The 21,036-nt window shown below is 55.7% G+C and overlaps 1 protein-coding gene and 1 non-coding gene across 4 annotated transcripts in view; both read right to left on the reverse strand.

Moving 5' to 3' along the window:
* Window positions 1-160: 160 nt before the first annotated feature.
* MED24 (mediator complex subunit 24) overlaps window positions 161-21,036 on the reverse strand; it is a 29,122-nt gene continuing 8,246 nt past the window's right edge. For 2 of the 3 annotated variants that reach the window (XM_013005785.3, XM_045299702.1), the window contains exons 4-27: window positions 11,934-11,972; window positions 11,583-11,656; window positions 11,066-11,298; window positions 10,884-10,940; window positions 9,468-9,579; window positions 9,236-9,386; window positions 8,986-9,099; window positions 8,474-8,521; window positions 8,030-8,112; window positions 7,682-7,768; window positions 7,204-7,315; window positions 6,518-6,660; window positions 5,853-5,890; window positions 5,362-5,444; window positions 4,886-5,064; window positions 4,692-4,791; window positions 4,368-4,543; window positions 3,006-3,270; window positions 2,625-2,806; window positions 2,367-2,457; window positions 2,001-2,100; window positions 1,035-1,115; window positions 693-841; window positions 161-601 (exon numbers count right to left, since the gene is read on the reverse strand). In XM_013005785.3, the coding sequence (XP_012861239.1) occupies window positions 485-601; window positions 693-841; window positions 1,035-1,115; window positions 2,001-2,100; window positions 2,367-2,457; window positions 2,625-2,806; window positions 3,006-3,270; window positions 4,368-4,543; window positions 4,692-4,791; window positions 4,886-5,064; window positions 5,362-5,444; window positions 5,853-5,890; window positions 6,518-6,660; window positions 7,204-7,315; window positions 7,682-7,768; window positions 8,030-8,112; window positions 8,474-8,521; window positions 8,986-9,099; window positions 9,236-9,386; window positions 9,468-9,579; window positions 10,884-10,940; window positions 11,066-11,298; window positions 11,583-11,656; window positions 11,934-11,972 (2,814 nt within the window). In that variant the 3' untranslated portion in view covers window positions 161-484. The remainder of the gene's footprint in view (window positions 602-692; window positions 842-1,034; window positions 1,116-2,000; window positions 2,101-2,366; window positions 2,458-2,624; window positions 2,807-3,005; window positions 3,271-4,367; window positions 4,544-4,691; window positions 4,792-4,885; window positions 5,065-5,361; window positions 5,445-5,852; window positions 5,891-6,517; window positions 6,661-7,203; window positions 7,316-7,681; window positions 7,769-8,029; window positions 8,113-8,473; window positions 8,522-8,985; window positions 9,100-9,235; window positions 9,387-9,467; window positions 9,580-10,883; window positions 10,941-11,065; window positions 11,299-11,582; window positions 11,657-11,933; window positions 11,973-21,036) is intronic. The other variant, XM_045299703.1, reaches the window with a different exon arrangement.
* On the reverse strand, window positions 5,521-5,624 carry LOC115872977. The gene has a single exon (XR_004048165.1). It is a non-coding gene; the product is annotated as a small nucleolar RNA SNORD124 (small nucleolar RNA).

Here is a 21,036-nt window from a genome sequence, read left to right on the forward strand (position 1 = left end):
GACGGGTGGCTGCTCTGTAAACAAACAAACCTGGGGAGCTGAGCCCAGTCCTCTAGACCTCCTCTTCCTCCTCCGCCGTTCCCGACAGGACTGAGCCTCTCCGCAAGGCACCCCACCCCACCCACCAAGCAGGCCCAGGACTTGATAGCAGACACTCACGTCACAAAGGGGCCCGAGAGGCTCTTTATTTAAAAAGGAGCGGAGAGCAGTGAACATCCCCTCGTATAAATATAACACACACACACACACACACACACACACACACACGGCATCTGTAAAGTTCTTCCTGGGCGGAGCCTGCAGGGGCTCAGAAGCAACACCTGTTGGTCACACTCAGAGAGGAAATGGGGACACCCACGGGGAGACGCTAAGAGGGGGCACCCGAGGAGCAGGTCAGGCTCTGGAGGAAGAAAGGCTCCTGGTCAGGCAGCTGTGCGCAAGGGTGTCTCCTCTGTCCCCAGGGGCTGGAGGCCCTCCCAGGCCCTCAGAGGGCGGCAATAGCTTTGGCAGCCACCTGGCGGCCCAGAGGCAGGCTGAGGTCTGTGATGGCCAGCACCACCTTGGGGCTGCACATGGCCGACACCTTCACCAGCTCGGACACCTGCCAGAGAGACAAGAGTGTTGCTCACTGGGCAAGCTCATGGGAGTGCTGAGGGCTGCCCGCCCCGCCTGCTGTGGAGGCAGCCGCTCACCGTGGTGAAGGGCATGAACTGCAGGATGCTTCCCCGGCTGCCCTGCTCCAGGCAGTCCACACACTCCTCCATGAACCACTGCACAAACTGGGTGTGGGGGCCCGCGGTCCGAGAGCCCAGGATGGAGGAGATGAGCAGGAACAGGTTGGCTGTGCAGGAGAGCAGAGGGGATGAGAGGCCCCGCAGGGAGAGACTGGCGGGGGAGGTGGGACTGAACTGGGCGAAGGCTGACATGCTGTAACCACCCAGGACCAGGGCTCTCGTGCAAATGGGGTCGAACAGGTGGTGGGCCTCGGTGGGCCACCTCGGGTGACAGATAGGGGCAGGGTGGGAGGGGCTCACCCAGCACCCGGTTCAGCGGGCCTCTCATATTGACTGTGTGGAGCTGGGAGGCGGAGAAGGAGGAGCTCATGGACCGGTCAGCTGTGGATCAGTGGAGGACACGCTGAGACCACGGCCTACCACTCGGCACCGACCCAAAAGGGCCCGGGAACCCCCAGCCCCAGCCCCCCACCCATCCAGTGGGGCGACTGTGAGGAGAGCCCCCGGGAGACTGCAACTTGAGGGACGGGGGTCCGGCTGCAGGTGCTGGAGAAGGGTGGGGCAGACGCACAGATGCTGAATGATGTGAAACGCACGTAAACAAAGCACAGGCACAAAGGGGTGGGGGGCCAGGTGGGGGAGGCCCGAGAGAGTCATGCTGTCCTGGGCGCTGCCAGGCCCCTGTCGGTCTCGGGCTAACACTTCTTCTTCAATGCCTGGCAAGGGCAAAGACTGGAGGCACAATGGGAGCCGCTGAAGGCCAGGGCTCAGGACAAGGCCCGCACTGAAAGTCTCCAAGAGACGGGCAGCTCAAGGCCACGGCCCAGCAGGGCCTTGGGGAAAGCAGCCGGAGGGCACAGGTCTAGGCAGCAAGGGACGAGAGAGGGCAGTGGGGCGAGGGAGGGCGCGGCACAGGCCGGAAGAGCAGGGTGCAGCCCAGGCTGGGCCTGGGCCCGGGCTGGTGTGGAGGAAGGTCGGCCCCAGTGAGTCAACGGCACAGACTGTACCGGAGGCCGTGAGCATACCCGGCTGGCTTGTCATTCCTTGCTGAGTAAGGAAGGAAATGGGGGGAACATGCAACAGGGTAGAGGGGGGACGAAGGTGGGGTGCTCCTTCTCTGGGGTCTGACTACAAGCCACAGGGAGAGATGCAGCACAACACTATCCAGGGGTCAGAAGCAGACACCCCCCTACCCACCCCACCCCCGTCCCATCGGCGGAGATGGCGCTGCGGGGAGGAGCGGGCTGGGCGGCCGGCTACACTCACTGGGACTGGAGAGGATGTTCGCGTCGTCCTCACTGGAGCTCAGCAGACGCATCAGCTTGGACGGCTGCATGTCGTCCAGGGGGAAGAGGCTGATGTAATCCTGCAGGGCAGAGCAAGCGGCACCCAGGCTTCAGTGGGGATGTTACTGCCCACGACCAGCGGCCTCGGGGGTCAGCGTTCCTCCCCGTCCCTTTCCACAGGAGGCAGAGAACAATGTGCTCTCCCTGCAGGACTCGCCTCAGAAAAGGGAGTCTGCGGTCCTTCTCAGACTCACTCCTGGAACCCCCAGGCCCAGGGGGGTCTGCCAGACGGCCACACAAGCTCAGGAAACATTTGCAAACAAACCCACAGGCCAGCCTTAACTACCTCGATGTCTTCCCGATGCCTCTTCTTCTGGCGGGAGGATGCCTGGCCCTTGTGGGAGGAGTAGGAGCTCAGGGCGCACCACACGGCCAGCCTGGCGGGGCCCAGGACAAGGGCAAGGTCAGAGGGGCGCCTGCGCACACACCCATCAGGCCCAGCTTCTGGGGCGCGGACACAAGCGGGGGGGTGCCTGTCTCCATGGGGTGGGGGCCCGGGAGGTCCCAGGGGAGAGGGCAGAGAAGGCTGGGAGGCGGCCCCTACTTGGCAAGGGCAGTGCCTGGGGGGTCCATGAGGCTGTGCCACTTGGAGGAGTCGGTGAGCAGCCCGGGCAGGATGTGGCCGAGGAGGACCAGAGTGAGCTGCTGCATGTCCAGGCAGAAGATGGAGTAGAGGAGTTCCACGGCCTGCAGGGCATGCTCCTTCCGCGTCTCTCGCAGCAGCTCCTGCGCAGCAGGCAGGGCAGCTGGGGGCTGGGCCAGGACCGTTCACACTGCAGCCCCCCCCACCCCCGTGGTCCAGGAGTTATGGAGGGGAGGGGGCTGCCCACAGTCAACAGCTGGGGAGAGGAGGGGAGGTAAAAGCAGGCTGTCTCTCCTGGGTCTCCCCTAGCCTGTCCGGCCCACGCTCACCCCAGCAACATACCTTCACTAGGTTGTTACAGAACCAGTAGACGCCGCCCATGTGCAACAGGGTGTCAAAGATGTGGATGGAGCGACTGTCCACCCAGCCCTTCTCCAGCACCTTGGCAAAGACATCCGTCAGCACCTCTTTGATGGGTCGCTTGGGGGGCAGCAGGTTCCAGTAGGGCATGGTGTCCACGCCCGTGGAGGGGAACTTGATCTGGGTGGCCGTCTGCTGCAGCACATCAGCACACATGTGCTCCAGGATGGAGCTCATGATCACCACCCTGGGGGACCAGCAGGGAGGGGCAGTGGTCAGGCGCGGCCCTCCACTTGGGTTACAGAAGTAGCCCTACCTGGGGAGTGAGCGCCACTCTGTGCTGACCTGAACCCACCTCCCCTTTCTGGAAAAACTCTGACTTGCCGGGCATGGAAGGGCCTCCTCCCCAGGCCATCCCCGCCATACGTCCATGTTCCTGTTCTCTCTCAGGGCTCAGTGCTTTCCCCAGCCCCAGCCCTGGGGCCTTGCCAACCTTCTGACATAAATATAATCACTTCCCTCTGGGTTGAGTGCTGGGGGGGGTCCCGCCTCCCGCCCAGACCTGGCCTCCGCCCAAAGTAAACTTTGTGACTTCCAGGAGAGGGGCCCAGGACTGTCCCACAGGGATCTTCCCGGCCTTTGGAAGCTGGGCAAGTCTACGTGTGTACCAGGAATTTTTGCCGGGAAAGTCTCCCTGGGTGACTACAGACCCCGGTCTCCACACCGGCCCAGGCACGTGGTTTCAGAGCCCTCTCCCCACCTGCAGGTGGGGCCTCGGGTTTCCCATTGTGCCTCACCCAAGGCAGACCAAGGCTGTTCAGACCAGCTTAGGTCATTGTAAGTACATGTGTGCGGGGAGGCCAGGGGGAAACAGGTGATGTGGATTTAAAGATCGTCCCCAAGCCTGCCTTTAGCTAAACATGACAACTTCTCTCTAACAACACATCCTGTACAGGGAGCTGGGCTCTAAAACCACCCAGCACAGCTGAGGTCTCGGGGGTGGGGGGTGGGGTGGGGGTCCTTCCAAGGCCCTGAAGAGAAAGCAAGAAGTGGGCAGGAAAGACAGACAGCTGCGGGTGGGCAGGATGGGAGGCCCAAAGCCCAGACAACCTAGGGACCGGCTCATACTTCCTGAGCTAGGACACAGCGGCATGAATGACAGGATGATGCCCGAGTGAGGAGTGAGTTCTCTGCCCGGAGCCCTCTGAGGGCAGGCACCCGAGCTATCTGGGGTCTGTACCCCGGGAACTCAGCACGGCCGGACCAGGCACATGTCTGTCACCAAGACTCAGGACTGGCTGGGTGATGGAGGGAGGCCAGGGAGCAGGGTGGTGGGAGCCTGACCTCTCGTTGTAGAACTGCAGGGTGTTCTCACTGTACAGAGGCCCTGCCAGCTGGCGGATCATCTGCAGGGACTTCTCCCGCTCGTCCAGGCCCAGCATCCGCACGTGGGCCACCAGCCAGGCCACGGCACACACCGCCAGGCTGCACACCTTGCCCTTGATGTTGTCCGTGATTTTCTGAGGAAGGGAAAGGGTCACTGGGGTGGCCTTCCCCCCACCCCACCCCCAAGTCTGATTCCCATAGGGGGCCAGGTTCTGGGGGCTTCTCCCTCTTGGCCGTGACTGGGGGCGGGGCGGGGGTCAGTGGCACCAGAGACCGGACTACCTGGATGGACTCGAAGGCCAGCACGCCGTTCTCCCAGGCGTTGAGGATCTCCAAGATGGCTGCCGAGATGCTCAGACAGGCTTCGTGCCACTTCATCTGCCTATGGGTGAGCGGGGGGGCCGGGGTGGTTCTTAGGAGAGAGGGTTTGGGCCCTTGTCCCCACCGCTACCCTAGGAGGGGTGCCCGGAACTGACACCAGCTTCATCTCGGAGGAGTTGTTGAGCAGGGCCACCAGGGACTCGACCTTGGTGGAGTCTGGCCGGAAGCAGGGGTGGTCGGGGTTCAGGACCTTGCCCTCCTCGGGCATGCAGGTCTGCATCCAGGTCTCAAAGAAGGGCACCTCAGCGCGTGCGCTCGGCTCAGACAGGATCACCTGGGCCAGGGGCACCGAGACAACAGCCAAGGGGCTGGCTCAGCATCGGCCAGGCTGGGCCTTGCCTCCACAGTGACCGGGCTCCTCCCCCAGGCAGCACAAGTGCCGACAAAGGGTCTACAGAAGGCAGGCCAGGCTGTGCTGCCACCTAGTGGTCAGCGAGGGTGTGCAGGGGCCCTTTACCCAGCGTGGGCGTCCAACTGCCTTGGGGGCTAGCAGAGGGTGGGGGTGAGACGTGGAGAGCTACTGGCCATTTCTTTGCGCCTGACTCCCACCGCCTGGCACCCTCTTGCTCACCTCTGAGCCGTAGGTCTGGGCCACGTGGCACAGCATCAGGAAGGAGATGTCGAACAGCAAGGCCCGCACGGAGGCTGCTTTGGCTGCGGGAGGAGACAGGCCGACCCACCGCTCAGCCCACGCAGGCTCAGCAGGGTCTGGGTTGAGAAGGTACCACAATCTGCCTCCAGGAAGGTCAGGGATTAAGTGGCTCTTTCAGAGCTCTGAGGCTCAGGATCCTTTTCTTGAAACCCAATCAGAACATCATTCCTTCCTTGGAGCCCAAGGCCTCCTTGCCCCTAGCGCCGGAACCGAACCGGAGAGGGGGGGACACAGGCACGCGTGGTTTTAAGGTCCCTTTCCCCAGGGTCACCCTCTTCGAGGGTCCCCAAAAGCTCCATTCAGTCACTGCTCAGGGGAGGACACAGAGGGGCTTCCATCCAAGCAAAAGTGTCTGCCTCCCTGCACTCCCTCACCCCACCTTCCCTGCCGACTTCGGCCGGTGGACTTACTGCTCTCCTCGCTGCCATGCGTCGTGAATTCATTCAGGCTGCGGAGGGAATGGAAACCGGGCCCATCAGCCAGGGCCAGGGCCAGGGCGAGCGGCTGAGGGACTTAGGGCCCAGCGCCAGAATGACTTAGGGCAGCGGTTCTCAACCTGCGGGGCGTGACCCCTTTGGGGGACTGAACACCCCTTTCACAGGGGTTGCGCGATTCATAACAGTAACAGAATGACAGTGATGAAGTAGCAACGAAAATCATGTGATGGTTGGGGGGGTCACCACCACGAGGAACTGTATGAAAGGGTCGTGGCGTGAGGAAGGTTGAGAACGGCTGACTTATGGGGTCAACACACACCAGTGCTGCATAAAGAGCACGGCTCCCAAGTCGTTCTCAAAGATCTCCAAGCCCTCGCTCAAAACAGCTTGCCCACTAGAACAGGTGTCCTGTACGTCAAACTCCAGGTCAATCAAGCGAGGCCCCGTCACCTTCTTGGCACTCCCCTTCACCCTCAGCTGAAGAGAAACAGCACTTCAAGGCAGAGAGCTTCCTCCAGGGCCCAGCTGGGATGCTCTGGAGAGCCAGGCCCCAGGGGCTTCCCCTCTCCTGCTATTTCTGCCTGCCACACATCCCCCTCTCCACCCCACCCCCACCACCAGGCACCCATCTCCCTCACTTGATGAACTTCCGGGCAAAGGATTTCAGCTTCCCCGTGGCGGCAGCAGCAGCCAGCAACAAGTCCAGACTCTTCCCAGACAGCATGTGGCCAAGGACCCCCAGGAGCCCCTCTGGGGACTTGGAGTGGTCAGCATCCATCGTCTGGGGGCAAGAAAGGGCAGGAAATCAAGTCCCGAAGACCCCCAAAGACCTCCTCTCCCCAGATACAGCCAAGCCACCTCTTCTCTCCCTGTAGTTTCCAGCACAAAGGATCGGAGACCTACAGGTCCAGCTCCAGCTTCCTGACACCATTCTGGCAGAGCCATTTCTCAAATCGACTCTGGCTCCTCTCTGACCCCCTGAGCCAACGCCACTGGGTCAAAGCTGGATATGTGTGTGTGTGTGTGTGTGTGTGTGCACGCGTGTGTGCGAGCAGGCGTGCATGCACGTGTGTGGGGCAGGCTTTCCAGGCAGGCTGGCCCTGATTAAAAGCACCATCACCATGCAGCTGGGGCACAGGTGGCGCCAGCAGTGCTCGGTTCCAATGGTCCGTGCCCCTCCACCCTTGCTCTACTTCCAGAGCAGCTATGTATATAAAAGGCAGACAGGGGTGGGGCTGGTCAAAGTCGCTTTCTCTCTAGAGGCTGAAGAGAAGTTGCAAAGGGGAGCGAGAGGACTCTGGAGGCAGGGGGCGGGCACCCCCACCTTGAGGATGTTGGTGACAGTGGGCTCTGCCCGGAGGATCAGCCCGGGATTGGGCTGGATGTTGGCGTTTTCTGCGGATTTCAGCTGCGGTGCATGCTCCCGGTCAGCCGTGCTGTGGTCAAGAGAAGGAAGAAAAGCGGGATCAATTCTTGACCCACTCCTCTCGTTCAAGCCCCGCACAGAGAAGGTAGAGGGCCACCTGGGAGTGCCTGGGGCCAGGGACGCTGAAGCATGCGCACCTGAAACCACCCAGGCTTCAATTCATCCTCAGGCACCCTTACTTGGAAGCTCCATGAAGGATTAAAGGAAGGCTTAGGCCTTTTACTTTGCTCACAGAGCTAAAACCCTAAGCATAGACAACTATGGTGGAGGGAATGCTGCGCCCTGCAGCCCCAGGCACAGGAAAGGCAGCAGAAGCCCGGCTGGACTCTAGAGGGAGGCCAGGGCCTCAGGGGCTGTCCAGGGGAGTCATGCTCACCGCTTGGCCACAAGGTTTGTCTCACAGGCTTCAGACAGAAGCCCCTGCTTGCTACATTCTTGAAGGAGAAATTTGGTACAATCACAGCTGTGAGGAGACACAAAGAAGGAGCAGGGCACATAGTTGAGGTCTTTGAGGGATGAGGATGGCCCATCCAGGGTCAGAGGACCCTTGGGGCCCTGAGGGAAGGCAGAGGGGATCTGGGCACCCGCAGCTATGGGGCTGCTGCCTCCTGCCCGTGCCAAGGAGAGTGAAGGGAGAGAGAGTCCCCGGAGGCTTTCTCTGACACAGAGGAGCAGAGGCAGCGCCAACACCTTCCGGGGGGCTGAGTGAGCAGGGTGTCCGTACTTGCAGCGCTGGTCAGCTTTGTCCAGCAAGGGCGTGAGCTTCAGCAGGAATTCAAAAGCACAATTGACGTCCTCCGTAAAGTCCTACAAAGAGCCAGACACCAGTGCCTAGCTTCTAGGTCCTCAACTGCCTACGCCCTGTACTGCAGGCTCACCAGGTACCTTTGTGGGTAGAAAGGCCCTCAAACAGGCCATGTGTACCACTGGCCAGTAGCTGGGGGAAGGGTATCACCAGTAGCGCCCCACATAGCCACTGCTGGCTGACCCTGGCCCGGAGCTGAGCGCTGGCTGCCCGGAGGCCGGGTACAGGTGCATGGACACACGCCCTCCCAGCCTCACCCCAGGCAAGGGAGCACACTCCTGCCTGGCCAGGGTCCAAATGCCCCTTCCTGGGCCTTGTTCCCCGGGGGCAGCAATCCCCCAGCCAGTCATTTCTGCAACTCACCTTGTCCCCATGGGAGTATTTCTTCAACTTCACCAAAACCTGGGGAATCTAGGGGGAGGGGTGGGGAACAAACCAGATCGATTTCTTCACCTAGAACTGCAGCAGCCCCACTCCCTCAGCTCGGAGCCGGGAGGAGGCCCGGGAGCACTCCCGCCAGGGAGAGAAAGCCCACTTAGACCTGGGCCCCGGCACCCCCGACTACCTGCAGGACAGACACCCTCACTTCTACCTGCTGCAAGGGAAATGCCACAGAGAAACGTGGGAGCCATGTCAGGGGGTCAGGCCCACCTTCCCCTCGCCCCTGCCCGGCACCAAGCGGTTGCTGACTGAGCTGACCAGCCTTTCAAGGTCCGAACGACGAGGGTGCTGCCCAATGGGCTGCACAGCCCGGGGCCGCCAGAGAAAACATAGTGGCACCCAGGCTGGGGACCTGGCAGGGTGTCAGTGCTTTCCTCAGACCCTTCCTGGACCAGTTCCCGCGCTCCTGGCCGCCCGCCCGCCCGCCCGGGTACCTTGAGGAAAGTGAAGGCGGTCCACTTGAGCTCCTCTGTGCCTTCGGGGGACTCGATGAGACCCACAAAACAAGCTTTCCAGATCTCCAGGACAAAGAGCGGGGTGGGGATGTGCTGGGGGAAGATCGGGCAGAGGCTAAGAGGGTGGCCAGAACCGGCCCAAGCGCTGGGCAGTGGCAGCCCCCTGCAGGCTGGGGCCCACGTCCACAGGCACCCAGGGAGCAGGAGAGGCAGCTCTGCTCCCACCCACCTGCATGCGCTTCACCATCATCAGCTGCTCCACCAGGGGCTGCGTCTCGCCGGTCAGGTTCATGGTCCCTTCGAGCAGCACCACCGCGTGGACCGTGGGGAAGCCCGTCTTGTGCAGCCGCTCCGAGTGCACAGAGAGCATCGTGGGGATGCTGAGGGGAGCAGAAGCATGGGCCTGCTGCCACCTCCCTGAGCCCCCCGGGTTCCCTCTTCCTTCCCACATGCCCACCGACCTCCTGATGAGGGTGCCACACTGCTCCGCCTGGCTCCGGAGGTGGGGGCTGCTGAGATTGGCCAGGATCTCCCCAAGCTTCAAGAGGGAATGCTCGATGGCAGTCCATGAAGCTGTGCGGAAAGGCACATGCAACACGATGGGGTCAGGGGAGAGGCGGAGACCGGCTCCAGGCACCCTCTGGGCCCGCAAGACCACCCAGGGCGGCAGTCCTCGAGGATTACGCGGGACCAGGGGCCTAAGGGACAGCATGCACCTGCTCTACAAGGGGATGTGCGCCCATGGCTAGAGACCCTCAAAACCACTCTGCAGGCCTGACTTTCAGGGATGCACTAGCCATTAGGGGCCTGGCCTATCACAAGCAGGCAGGAGAGAGGCAGAGGAAAGTGAGGGTCCAGTGGCTGGACCAGGGACGGGGTCCACAGGCCACTTCAGAAGTAGACCACTCCCAAAAGTCAACCTCCCACGTGGCCCCACTCCCCACGGGAGCCAGGCCTTGCCGCGCTCCCTGCTGAAATGCCTTTTCCACTCACCCTCGCCTCCCCAGCCCCCACCATCCTGCCAGCTTGTGAACCACTTAACCACCGATCTGAACCTCTGACTGTCCCCTAAGATGCTGGGCTCGTAGCCTGCCCCGCATCTCTTAGCACTTAATTAGACGTCATTTATCCTCGTTACATTTCCACAGACTCAAACGATGAAAGATGGAGCCAGCTAGCCCATCAGCTTTCACATAGCACAGGAAAAAAAAATCCCAGACGACAAGTCCAAGCCTGCGAGCCACTAGCAGGAAGCAGAAACTCATTTTGCAGCCAGTACACGTACAAAGATGGCCGGTAGAGCCCCTGTGAACAGAGTGACCAGCTTCTGGGTCATCGCGGGCCATCAGGTTTTGAGACTCAACAGGAGAACCTGGTGGCAAGCGCTCCCGGCAGGTCCTGCAGACCGCAGGGAGGCCCACCCGTGCTTCCACTTACTGCAAAGCACAAGACCCTTAGGTGGTCCTAAGTCACGGCGAGATTGTGGGCTGTCTCAGAAGAATCAGAGTCTTCCCTCCCACAAAGTGCTGCTCTGTTTAGCCATCAGCTTCTGGAGAGTTCTACTCGGTAGCACCTGAACATTAGTCAAGAGGTGCTTGGCACCCCAGGCCTGACAGGAGACAATCCGGTGTTTACAGGATGGTTCAGGGAGCAGGTGGATGAACCACATGCGCTGGAAGGATGAGTCATACGGAGACAAGCGTGCCTCGGCCTCCTATTCTCCCCCCACGTCTGTTATGCACTAGTCTTGCTCCTCAGCTAGCAAGTAGACTCGCTGAGGGCAGGGACCCTGCCACATGCTTCTGGTAGCCCCCCCACCCCTCCCCTGCTCCCAGCACCTGGTGCAGTGCTGGCCATCGACAGTGCTCAGTAAATACCTGTTGGTTGATTGGCTCGGGTGCCACCCTGCCCCAGTCCCTGGGATGTGTGCAATGCTTATGGGAGAGAGAAAAGGAAGTGTATGGTTTCAGATCCTCCTGGGAAGAAGTGGGATGGCATCCTGCCTCTCCCCTCTCAAGTTCAGAGCCGGCGACGGCAACAGTGGGGTCTGGGGACATACAGGCCTCCTCCAGTTTGGCAATGTGGAGCAGGGCCCGGTTCTTGGTGCTGCTCAGGGTCTTCTCCAGACGCTGCAGGCACATGGTCAGCTGCTTTTCGCCCGCGGCTGGAGTGCCCGCCTCCAGGCCCTCCCGCAGTAGCTCGGCAGAGGCTGCAGTGCAGCGCAGCAGCCAGTGGAGGGCACTGAGCAGGGCTCGGCACAGCCCCAGGCACTCCTCCGCTTTGCCGTGGCAACTGCAGGGGAAGGAGGCAAAATCCATCTCTGCTGCCAGCTGCCCAGACCTAGGTCCCCCCCGGGGGCCCTGGCACTCTCCTCCTAGGGGGCAGAGTTGGGGAGCCCCAGTCCAGTCTGCTCCCCCTGGGCAAGTATACTTCCAGGGAGAAGCCTCTTGTCCCAAGGAAGTCAACAGAAGGGACGGGGCTGGGCAGGTGGGAGCCCACAGAATAGGCCTCAATTCAGTGTCTTCTCTGCCCTCAGACAATGCTGGGGGCATGAGCCTCTACATCCCTGCCTTTACCTCAGTCGGTCACAAAACATGTCCATGATGTCCAGCAGTGCCTGGACACACAGGTCCCGGGAAAAGTCATCAAACTGCAGAGAAGCAGAGAGCTGCTAGAGAACACCCAGACAAGCACGAAGTCTCCTAGCTGAGGCCAGGGTTCCCGCTCCTCTTTCCTCCAGATTGCAGACTGGCATTCTTTAGACCCTGGAAGGTGGCTCCTAATTTGCCAGCCCCCATCTCCCAGATGCCCCTCCCTCCAATGGAAGGCCACGGAATGACCAGAGCAGCCAAGGAAGTGAAGGCCTGTCCCAGCACCACGTAGGCACGGCCCCTCCCACATCGCGCCCAGCGTGGCTCCGGTCCTACCTTACTGATGGCGGTGAGGACGGAGGAGTAGGACACCATCTGGGGGGAAGGGAAAGGAAGAAGCATGGGCTCAGGGAGTGTTCAGACCAGCAGGACACACCCCCCACCCCCCAGGACAGGAGCCAGCCCAGAGGCTCTCTGCGGCGGTAGCTCCTACATCACCTCGACCCTCGGAGGGGCCCCAGTCATGCCCGAGAGAGGAGCACTATGCACGGCCCTCAGTGCCTCTCCTACCAAACAAATGCTCCAGGAGTGCACTTTATGTAGACCAGAATCAGAGACGACCTCTCCTGCCCAGCAGACTCCAAGGCAGTTCACTTCACTGTACAAGCTCTTACTCCTCCCCAGGCTTTCCAAGTCCCACCGGCGGAAGTCCTCCCTCTGGGCTCCCAGTGGTCCCCTTACCCCATCATTATGGGTGCTGCCTGGCACTCCACCAGGTGAGAACCCTTTCATGCTGACTGCCACACACTTGGTCACGTTTGCAGAATGAACATGCAGGACACACCCAAGGCCAACATTGCCCAGAGTGTCTCCCGAAGCGGCACCAGCCCCTTGGCGGCGATGAACCATATGTGGCTGCTCTCATTACATCACTGAGAACAAAATCAAGTTAAAGGTTTGGGTCCTTGATCATAGTGCCCTCGTGGTCACCGTGACTACTGAGTATGGAACCGGACAGCACAGAGAGGACATGTCCATCATTGTGGGGTGGTCCACTGAACCACACTGTCTCAAGAATCCTTAGGATGTCAAGATCTCTCTCTCTCTCTCTCTCACACACACACACACACACACACACACACACTCAACTTTTGTGTGAAACAATCCTGGCAAATAGTGAATTAAACATACAGACGGAAAACCAACAGCCACCGAGCCAATTCTGACTCCTGGCGATTTCATGAGTGTCCAAGTAGAACTGGGCCCCATGGGGACGTCATCGGGCAATTTGGGGAATTGGATCACCAGGCATGTCTTCTGTGTGCTCTAGGGGACTGAACCGCTGACCTTAACCATCTGCACCACAGAGGCGCCTGTGTCCCAGGGCTCCTCACTTGCACACAATGGACGTCTCTCAGAAATGGGAAGGAAGCAAGCTGTACTTTTCAACTTACCTGAGGAGCAAGGACTCTCACTCAACTAGTCTCCCCCGGCAACCTTTCCAGGGGATTCTACTGAATGGTGAGCTCCCTGGAGACAGGGAGAGCAGTGAATTCATACGTTTCTCTAACGCTTAGACCAAGACCCGACACGGTAGGTCCTCAGAACGCTCTTACGGCTTGGAATTGGTGGAGTCTAATTAACTAGATGGATTCGGGAAAATTTTACCTCGAAGAAAACTTTTATTAGTAAAACCCATTCTTCATCCTAAGACTGGAAAGCGATTTCAAAAGGAAAAAAAAAAAGTTTTGCTGTATTTCAAAAGAGGGAAAAAAAAAACGTAAAGAAAATCTTTTAAGTTAATATAGTTGTAAAAATAGTAATTACAGCATGCTGATAAAACGTTGACCGGTGCACTCAAACGCAGAGGCCAGCACACCAGATTACATGACCAATCCATCAGGACCGTCACCCGCCTCCCCGGCCGCTGCCTCTAGAAGAGTGCCAATCCCCAGAGCCTGGCGCTAAGCCGGCCGGATGACCTCGGCCTGGGGACTTTCCCCGGCATCACTATTCCTTCCAGGGACAATTCCCACACCACATGGACAGAATGCTCTCTGTTCAGATGTCTTTAACAGGATTCTTGGATGGACAGCAGCAAAGCACAGCCTTCAATATACAATTAGTGTTTAGCGCCACTACGAGCAGGTCATGCTGCAAAGCTGGAGCTGGTGTCTGACAGTCATCAAAGAGTTGGGCGCCTGCCTGGGCAGGATGACCATGACGTTCCAGGGGAGTGTTTGTTTATTTATAACTGATGTCCCCATAGCAAGAGCTTGGCAAAGAACAGAGCCTGGTGGGATACCCACCTGTAGAGGGAGCTGGACGTTCCCACTAGAAATGTAAAAGGAAAACTAGCCGAACCCACGCCTGGAAGTCCATTCCAACTCAGGGTGAGACCCTACAGACAGTATGGGGCCCCAACAGCTTCCCAGGCTCTTGTCCCCATGGAGTCCCTGTCTCCCAGAATGATTGGTAGCTTTACACTGCTGGCCTTGGGCTTGACAGGCGAGTGCTTCCACCATGGCACTGTGGGTCCCCACTAGAAACTGACCCCAAGCTACCAGCATGGAAACTCTGCACTGTAGGTTCTGAGAGATTCCACTAGTTCAGATGAATTTCTGGCCGTCAAATCCAAATTTTCCTGCACTGCACTTCTGCTAAACATTTCACCAAAGCACCGCTATCCAGAGGCCTAAAAATACTTCGCACACGGTGAGCCCTTTGTCACGACAGGACTTAGCTGATTCCAGTGGTAATATTTCTATCAGCGCATGGGCTCTGAAGCACCACAAGTCCCCGGAGCCGGGAGCCCGGTGTGCGGCCCCAGCCCATGTGGCCGGCCCAGAGCCAGTGTCGGTAGATACAGGGCTGCTGCGGCTGCTCCTTAATCCTCCGGCTCTTCACAGCCCACAGCCCACCCCCAATCTCGGCGTCTCTGGAGGAAGTCTGAGCCACTAACTTTGCCTGCCATTTTACAGTCCAAAGGTCTTTCAGATACATGGATAGTTTCTCTCTCTCTCTCTCTCTCTCTCTCTCTCATCTTCAGCTTCTCCCATCAGCGTGTACACCTCAAGGTTCTTCTAGTTTAAAAAGGAGTTGCCCTGCAGACCCCTCCCTCTCCTTCTGCCTCCTGCTATTCACAAGCATGGGGGTTCTCTGGGCTCACCTCCCCACACCCCCTCCTCTTCATCTCCCCTCCACCTCTGGGAGCCTCTCCAACCCCATCTGTCCTCAGCATGCCACGAATGAGCTCCTTAAGGTCAGCACACTCTTTGGTTAAACTCAACAGATACTTCTCAATCCTCGTCTTTCCTCACCTCTTGGCAGCGTCCGACACCACAAAACCCTTCCCTCATCCTTCAGTCCTCCCTTTCCTTGGCTCTTCTGATACCACCCTTCTCGCTTTTCCTTTCCGACCCTGGGAGCAATTCCGTGAGTGACTGTCTCCTCCGGAAGGTACCTTCCCTCACTTGGCTTGCCCACCCGCCTCCAGGGCCCATCTCATCCCAGCCCTTGGCTTCCATGAGCAGCCCAGGCTGAGGGCTGGGACATCACTGCCTCCAGTCCAGGCTCTCCTTCTGAGGTCCACAGATGACGGGGCTTCAAAGGGTCTGTGGGAAAATGGACTTAAAAGGCAACAGCACTAAAAAAAAAAAAAAAAAGGCAACAGCACTTTCCCAGGGACTTTGTTTGAGTGGCACAAACCGTTGTTACTGGTGGTGACAGCAAATGAGACAAAGGTCGAAGACAACGCCTGCTTCAGAGCTGATGCTCTAAGTCCGCGCCAACAGCCTCCCCGTGGATGTTGGGAAGCTCCCTCACACCCATTCAACTCCATACCGACTCTCTTCCAGCCCACTCCCACCACCCGCCTGCCTCCAAGTGTTTCTGACGCTGTTCGTCTTCATGGTAGCAGACGGCCTCGTCTCTCTCCCACAGAGTGGCTGGTGGGCTCCCACCACTAATCGTCTGGTTAGCAGACCAACCCAAGGCGCTCCCAGAGAGACCACTCTGGGTACCTCCATCTAACAAGACCAGAAGTCAACCAGGCCACCTCCACCCCTCACCCAGACTGGAATCCTATCGTCCGATCCCACTTCGACTGTCTCCTAAGCGGTCCCAGAAACCATCCCAGGTTCACACCTAGGGAACCCGGGCACAATCCTGGACTTCTCTCCTCTCGCTTCCTGCGCCCAGCTAAGGAATCACCAAATCCTCCTAATGCCGCCTCCTCAATGATCCGTGAAATCATCTTGGTTCACCCCAGCATCACCTCCCTCTCGAATGACCCAAGCCAGGGTGTGAAGAGCTCCAGTTTGGAGGGCAAATCCAACCCTCATTTGTTTTTGTGCACGAGTTTTCACTGGAACACTGCCATGCCCATTTGCTCATAGAGTCTGAAGCTGCCTTCTGCAATAACAGTCGAGTATTGTGAAAGAGACGCTACAGCGCACAAAGTAAAAAATATTTACCATCTGGACCTTTAGGAAAAGGTGCCAACCCCTGAACTAAATAAACAGCCTCCCTGCCTTTGGTCTGACCTCCCTCCAACTCATTTGAGCAAGCACTCTAAAATTAATCTTAAATTCCCCCAAGTTAATCTACACACTCAAGGAAATCCCAATAAAATGCACTGGATTTCAAAGGAACTTAACAAGCTGATTCTAAAATTTGTCTGGAAGATGCCAGAAAGCAGTAAATAAAACAACTGAAAAAATGAAACAAATACAGGGCTCTTTGCTAAGTATGAAAGCACACTCTCAATGGGTATCCCAGTTAATTGGCCTAATGATGTGTTTGGGGCTTCCATTCTACCTCCTCGTTCACTATATACTCCTTGGGGTCTTACAAGCTTGCACACAGCAATTCAAGCACAATTGGACTCTATTCATTCTCCTGGAGCGACTGACTGAGGAAGGAGAATTAGAACAAGAGGGGGGTATGGAATATGTAACGAATGGTCTCCAAGAACAACCCCCTTCTTTGTCATTCGACCGGACATGGTACTCTGCTACCATGACAACACATTCTGATCAAAGATTCTATAGAAGCATCCTGATCCAAAGGAGAAAACGCAGAACATAATTTCAAATTCTCATGTGTGGTGGAGGGAAATGTCTACAAATCCCACTGAACAATTGGGTGGGATTATGCACATAGGCTGTGTGCCACACTAATAAAGAGGATTGGTGAGTTGTCGTTAGCACCCCACTGGTTATAAAAGAAGGTGCCTTGGCAGGAAGACAGAGAAACCCCAGGGCCACTGGAAGAACGGCCACTGATCCTACTGTCTGCTGTCTGAAGCGGCAGAGGCTGAGACTAAAGGCAAGGAGACGATGAAACAGAACAGTGGAGTGGCACTAGGACCAGGAGGCTGTGAGACAGAGTAGCAGGCTGGCTTCATCCACAGAGGCAGAGGCCCAAGGACAGAGGCTGAGAAGCTGAGGACCAGAGAGAGACCGGGCTGCTGGCTGAGGAGAGGCGCGCCTGCGGAGCACTGACCGCATCCTCACTGTTTACCACTCCTGACCATAGTGACTGCTAATCCTCTAATAGCCCCCCTTGTTTTTGAGTTGTGCCTAGGAGTTGTGTGGCCTCCCAATGAATTCTTGAACTCAGCACAGTAGCACAATGCCATGGGAGTAATGGTGGGGGTCAGAAACGAGTCAAGAGCAGGATGGAGGGTGGGGGCACATCTGACCTCTGCATCATGGCAAGAGAGAAGCCAGAGAAGGTCAGCTACGGCCAGCTCCATGCTGCTAACACCTCATGGAATCCAGACTTTCTAGGGTCATGGAGGCTGGGTGCACCCCGGAAACCACTGCCCTGAGATCTGCTTTCAGTCTTAAACCAAAAACAGCCCATGGAGTCTGCTTAAAAACAAAACCGTAATTGAGTTTAGTAATAAAAGGTCTGTCTTGAGCATTATACTCTCTTAAGGATTATCTATATGGGATCAAGTTGACGACAACAACTAGAAATATGGAAAGGGAATCTTAAGCGGCAGTGAGCTCACGTGATCGGGAGAGCAACAGCACAGTAAAGGAGCGTGACAATGGTAGATGTACTCAGTACCCCTTGACTGTGCATGCAGAAATGCTGTGCGCCTTCTGAACAACAACTATACTTTAAAAATTAAAAACACACTGCAAAGCTACAGTCATCAAAACAGTAAGTTACTGGAGCAAGAAAGACGAGCAGCTCAGTGAAACATACTAAAGGTGTCAAGAAACACTATTTTCTACATGAGAATTTGGATGATAAAGAACTGCCCGGTCAATAAAGGTTGTTGGGCCCCATGTCTACCTATTTGGATAAGTAAGTAAATAAATACATGAGGACCTATTCTGCAGACCACAATAAATTCTACATGGGTTAAACGAAATAGATATATAAAAAAATTTACAACTAAAGTGTTAGCAGAAAACAGAGAAAATAGTGGGAATTGATTACAAGGAGAGGGTGAGGTAGAAAGGGGGAACTGATTACAAGAATCTACATATAACCTCCTCCCTGGGGGATGGACAACAGAAAAGTAGGTGAAGGGAGATGTCGAACAGTGTAAGATATGACAAAATAATAATAATTTATGAATTACCAAGGATTCATGACGGATGGGGAGCAGGGAAAGAGGGGAAAAGATGAGCTGATACCAATCTGCTTGATTGCTCAAGCAGAAAGCAAATGTTTTGAGAATGATGATGGCAACAAAAGTACAAATGTGCTTGACACAATGTATATAAGTATGGATTGTGATAAGAGTTGTACGAGCCCCCAATAAAATGATTAAAAAGAAAAACAAAGAAAATATTTAGATCATTGAAACAAGGAATCCCTTAAGCAAGACAAATCTGCACACACACAAAAAGACAAATCTGCAAAAAACCTTTATAAAGATAAACCTGACAACAAACACATTCAAAATTCATGCATGCTGAGAAAAAAGTCACAAAGTCCAAAATGAGGGATAGAATAAAATTGAAAGCATATATGATAACAGATATGCATTACAAGAGCTTAAAATTATTGTAGGCCCCAATCCCAACTACATGGATACCGCCCCAGCCTCCAGAAGAGTGCACTTCAGGGAATGACACTGAAACTACAGCTCAGGGAGAGGGCGCGTCTGATCAGAGCACACAGGAGAAAACAAAGAGGGAAGGAGAGAGAGTGAAGCACATCCTGGCCCACCAAGCCCCTAGGACAATATTCCTGCTCAGAGCAGCCAAAGCACAGAGAGGACCACAGGGCCAGCCCTACCACGAGACAAGACTTCCCTCACTGACCCACAGCCCTACAGGGGACAACACTGGAGAGAGTGCGGGAATTATACCCTATCTGACCCCACCACAATGGGGAGAAACATTAAGGGCGTGCAACAGACAGCAAGGGGAGCAAAGCAATGAAGTCCCCAGGGAACACCAAAAGTAGACTTTGGGGCCAGGGCATGGTGGCCTATCAGACTCGGAAAACACTCCTAAAGGACAACAGACAGACCTGGAACTATTTATAGGCTTTTCTTCTTTTGTCCTTGGTTTTTGTTGTTTTGTTTTCTTTTGTTGTTGTTTTTGCTGTCTTGTTTTTGTACGTTTTATTGTCTCTGCATGTAGACAGGAGGGATAAATAATCCAGAGGAGAAAAAAAACAGGACCCACAGTTCTGGGGGGACCTGGGAGTGGGGGAGGTGGGGGAAAGGATGGGGTGTGTGTGTGTGTGTGTGTGTGTACCAACCCAGGGACAAGGGAACAAGTGATCTATACTCAATGGCGAGGAGGGCATAGAATGCCTGATTGGACTTGATCAAGGGCAATGTAACCATGAGGAATTACTGAAACCCGAATGAAGGCTTAACATGATAGTGGGACAAGAGGACAGTAAACGGAAGTACGCAAAACGAACTAGGAGGCAAAGGACATTTATAGAGGTATAAATACAGGCATGTCCATATGTAAATATATTTACATATGATGATGGGGAAATAAACCAATATGCATATATTTATAGGTTTAGTATTAAGGTAGCAGATGGACATTGGACCTCTCTACACAAGTACTCCCTCAACACAAGAACACTTTGTTCTGTGATGCTCACCTTCCTGATAGGATTGCTGAAGACAAAGTGGGTGCATAAGCTAATGTGGTGAAGAAAGCTGATGGTGCCCCGCTATGAAAAAATATAGCGTCTGGGGTCTTAAAAGCTTGAAGATAAACAAGCAGCCATCTAGCTCAGAAGCAACAAAGCCCACATGGAAGAAGCACACCAGCCTGCGTGATCACGAGGTGTCGAAGGGATCAGGTATCAGACATCATCAGAACCAAAAAATCATACATAGTGAATGAGGTTGGGGAGTGCCGAGTGAAGACCCAAAGGCCATTTGTAGGCCACTGGACACCCCCTTGCAGAAGGGTCTCAGGGAGGAGATGAGCCAGTCAGGGTGCAATGCAGCAATGATGAAACATACAACTTTGCTCTAGTTCCTAAATGCCTCCTCTCCCCTTCCCTCCCCCACTATCATGATCCCAAATCTACCTTACAAATCTGGCTAGACCAGAGGATGTGCACTGGCACGGATGAGAACTGGAAACACAGGGAATCCAGGGCGGATTATCTTCAAGACCAGTGGTGAGAGTGGCGATACTGGGAGGGTGAAGGGAAGGTAGGGTGGAAAGGGGGAACCGATTACAAGGATCTACATATAACCTCCTCCCTCAATAACAAGGATCTACATATAACCTCCTCCCGGGGGGGCGGACAATAGAAAAGTGAGTGAAGGGAGATGTCAGACAGTGCAAGATATGACAAAATAACAATTTATGAATTATCAAGGGTTCATGAAGGAAGGGGAGCGGGTAAGGAGCGGGGGGAAATGAGGAGCTGCTGCCAGGGTGTTAAGTGGAGAGCAAATGTTTTGAGAATGATGAGGGCAATGAATGTACGGATGTGCTTTACATAGTTGGTGTATGTATGGATTGTGATAAGAGTTGTATGAGTCCCTAACAAAATGATCCAAAAAAAGAACAGGAAACACAGGGAATCCAGGGCAGATAAACCCCTCAGGACCAATAATAATAGTAGGGATACCAAGAGAGGAAGGGGAAGGTGGGAGGATAAAGGGAGAGCCAATCACAATGATCTACATAGATCTCCCTCCCAGGGGGATGGACAACAGAAAAGTGGGTGATAGGAGACAGTTGTCAGTGTAAGACATGAAAAAAAAAAAATAATTCATAAATCATCAAGAGCTCATGAGGGAGGGAGGAAGGGGGAAAAATGAGCTGATACCAAAGACTGAAGTAGAAAGAAAATGTTTTGCAAATGATGAGGCAACATATGTACAAATGTGCTTGACACCAGCCCCACTATAAGACATGGTGTCCCTCACTGATCCATAGCCCTACAGGGAACAACACCGGAGACACAGTGTGGGAATTGCACC

The sequence above is a fragment of the Echinops telfairi genome, unplaced genomic scaffold (genome assembly GCF_000313985.2).
Source record: "Echinops telfairi isolate 266 unplaced genomic scaffold, ASM31398v2 ScPeMD7_7458;HRSCAF=8496, whole genome shotgun sequence".
Lineage (NCBI taxonomy): Eukaryota > Metazoa > Chordata > Mammalia > Afrosoricida > Tenrecidae > Echinops > Echinops telfairi.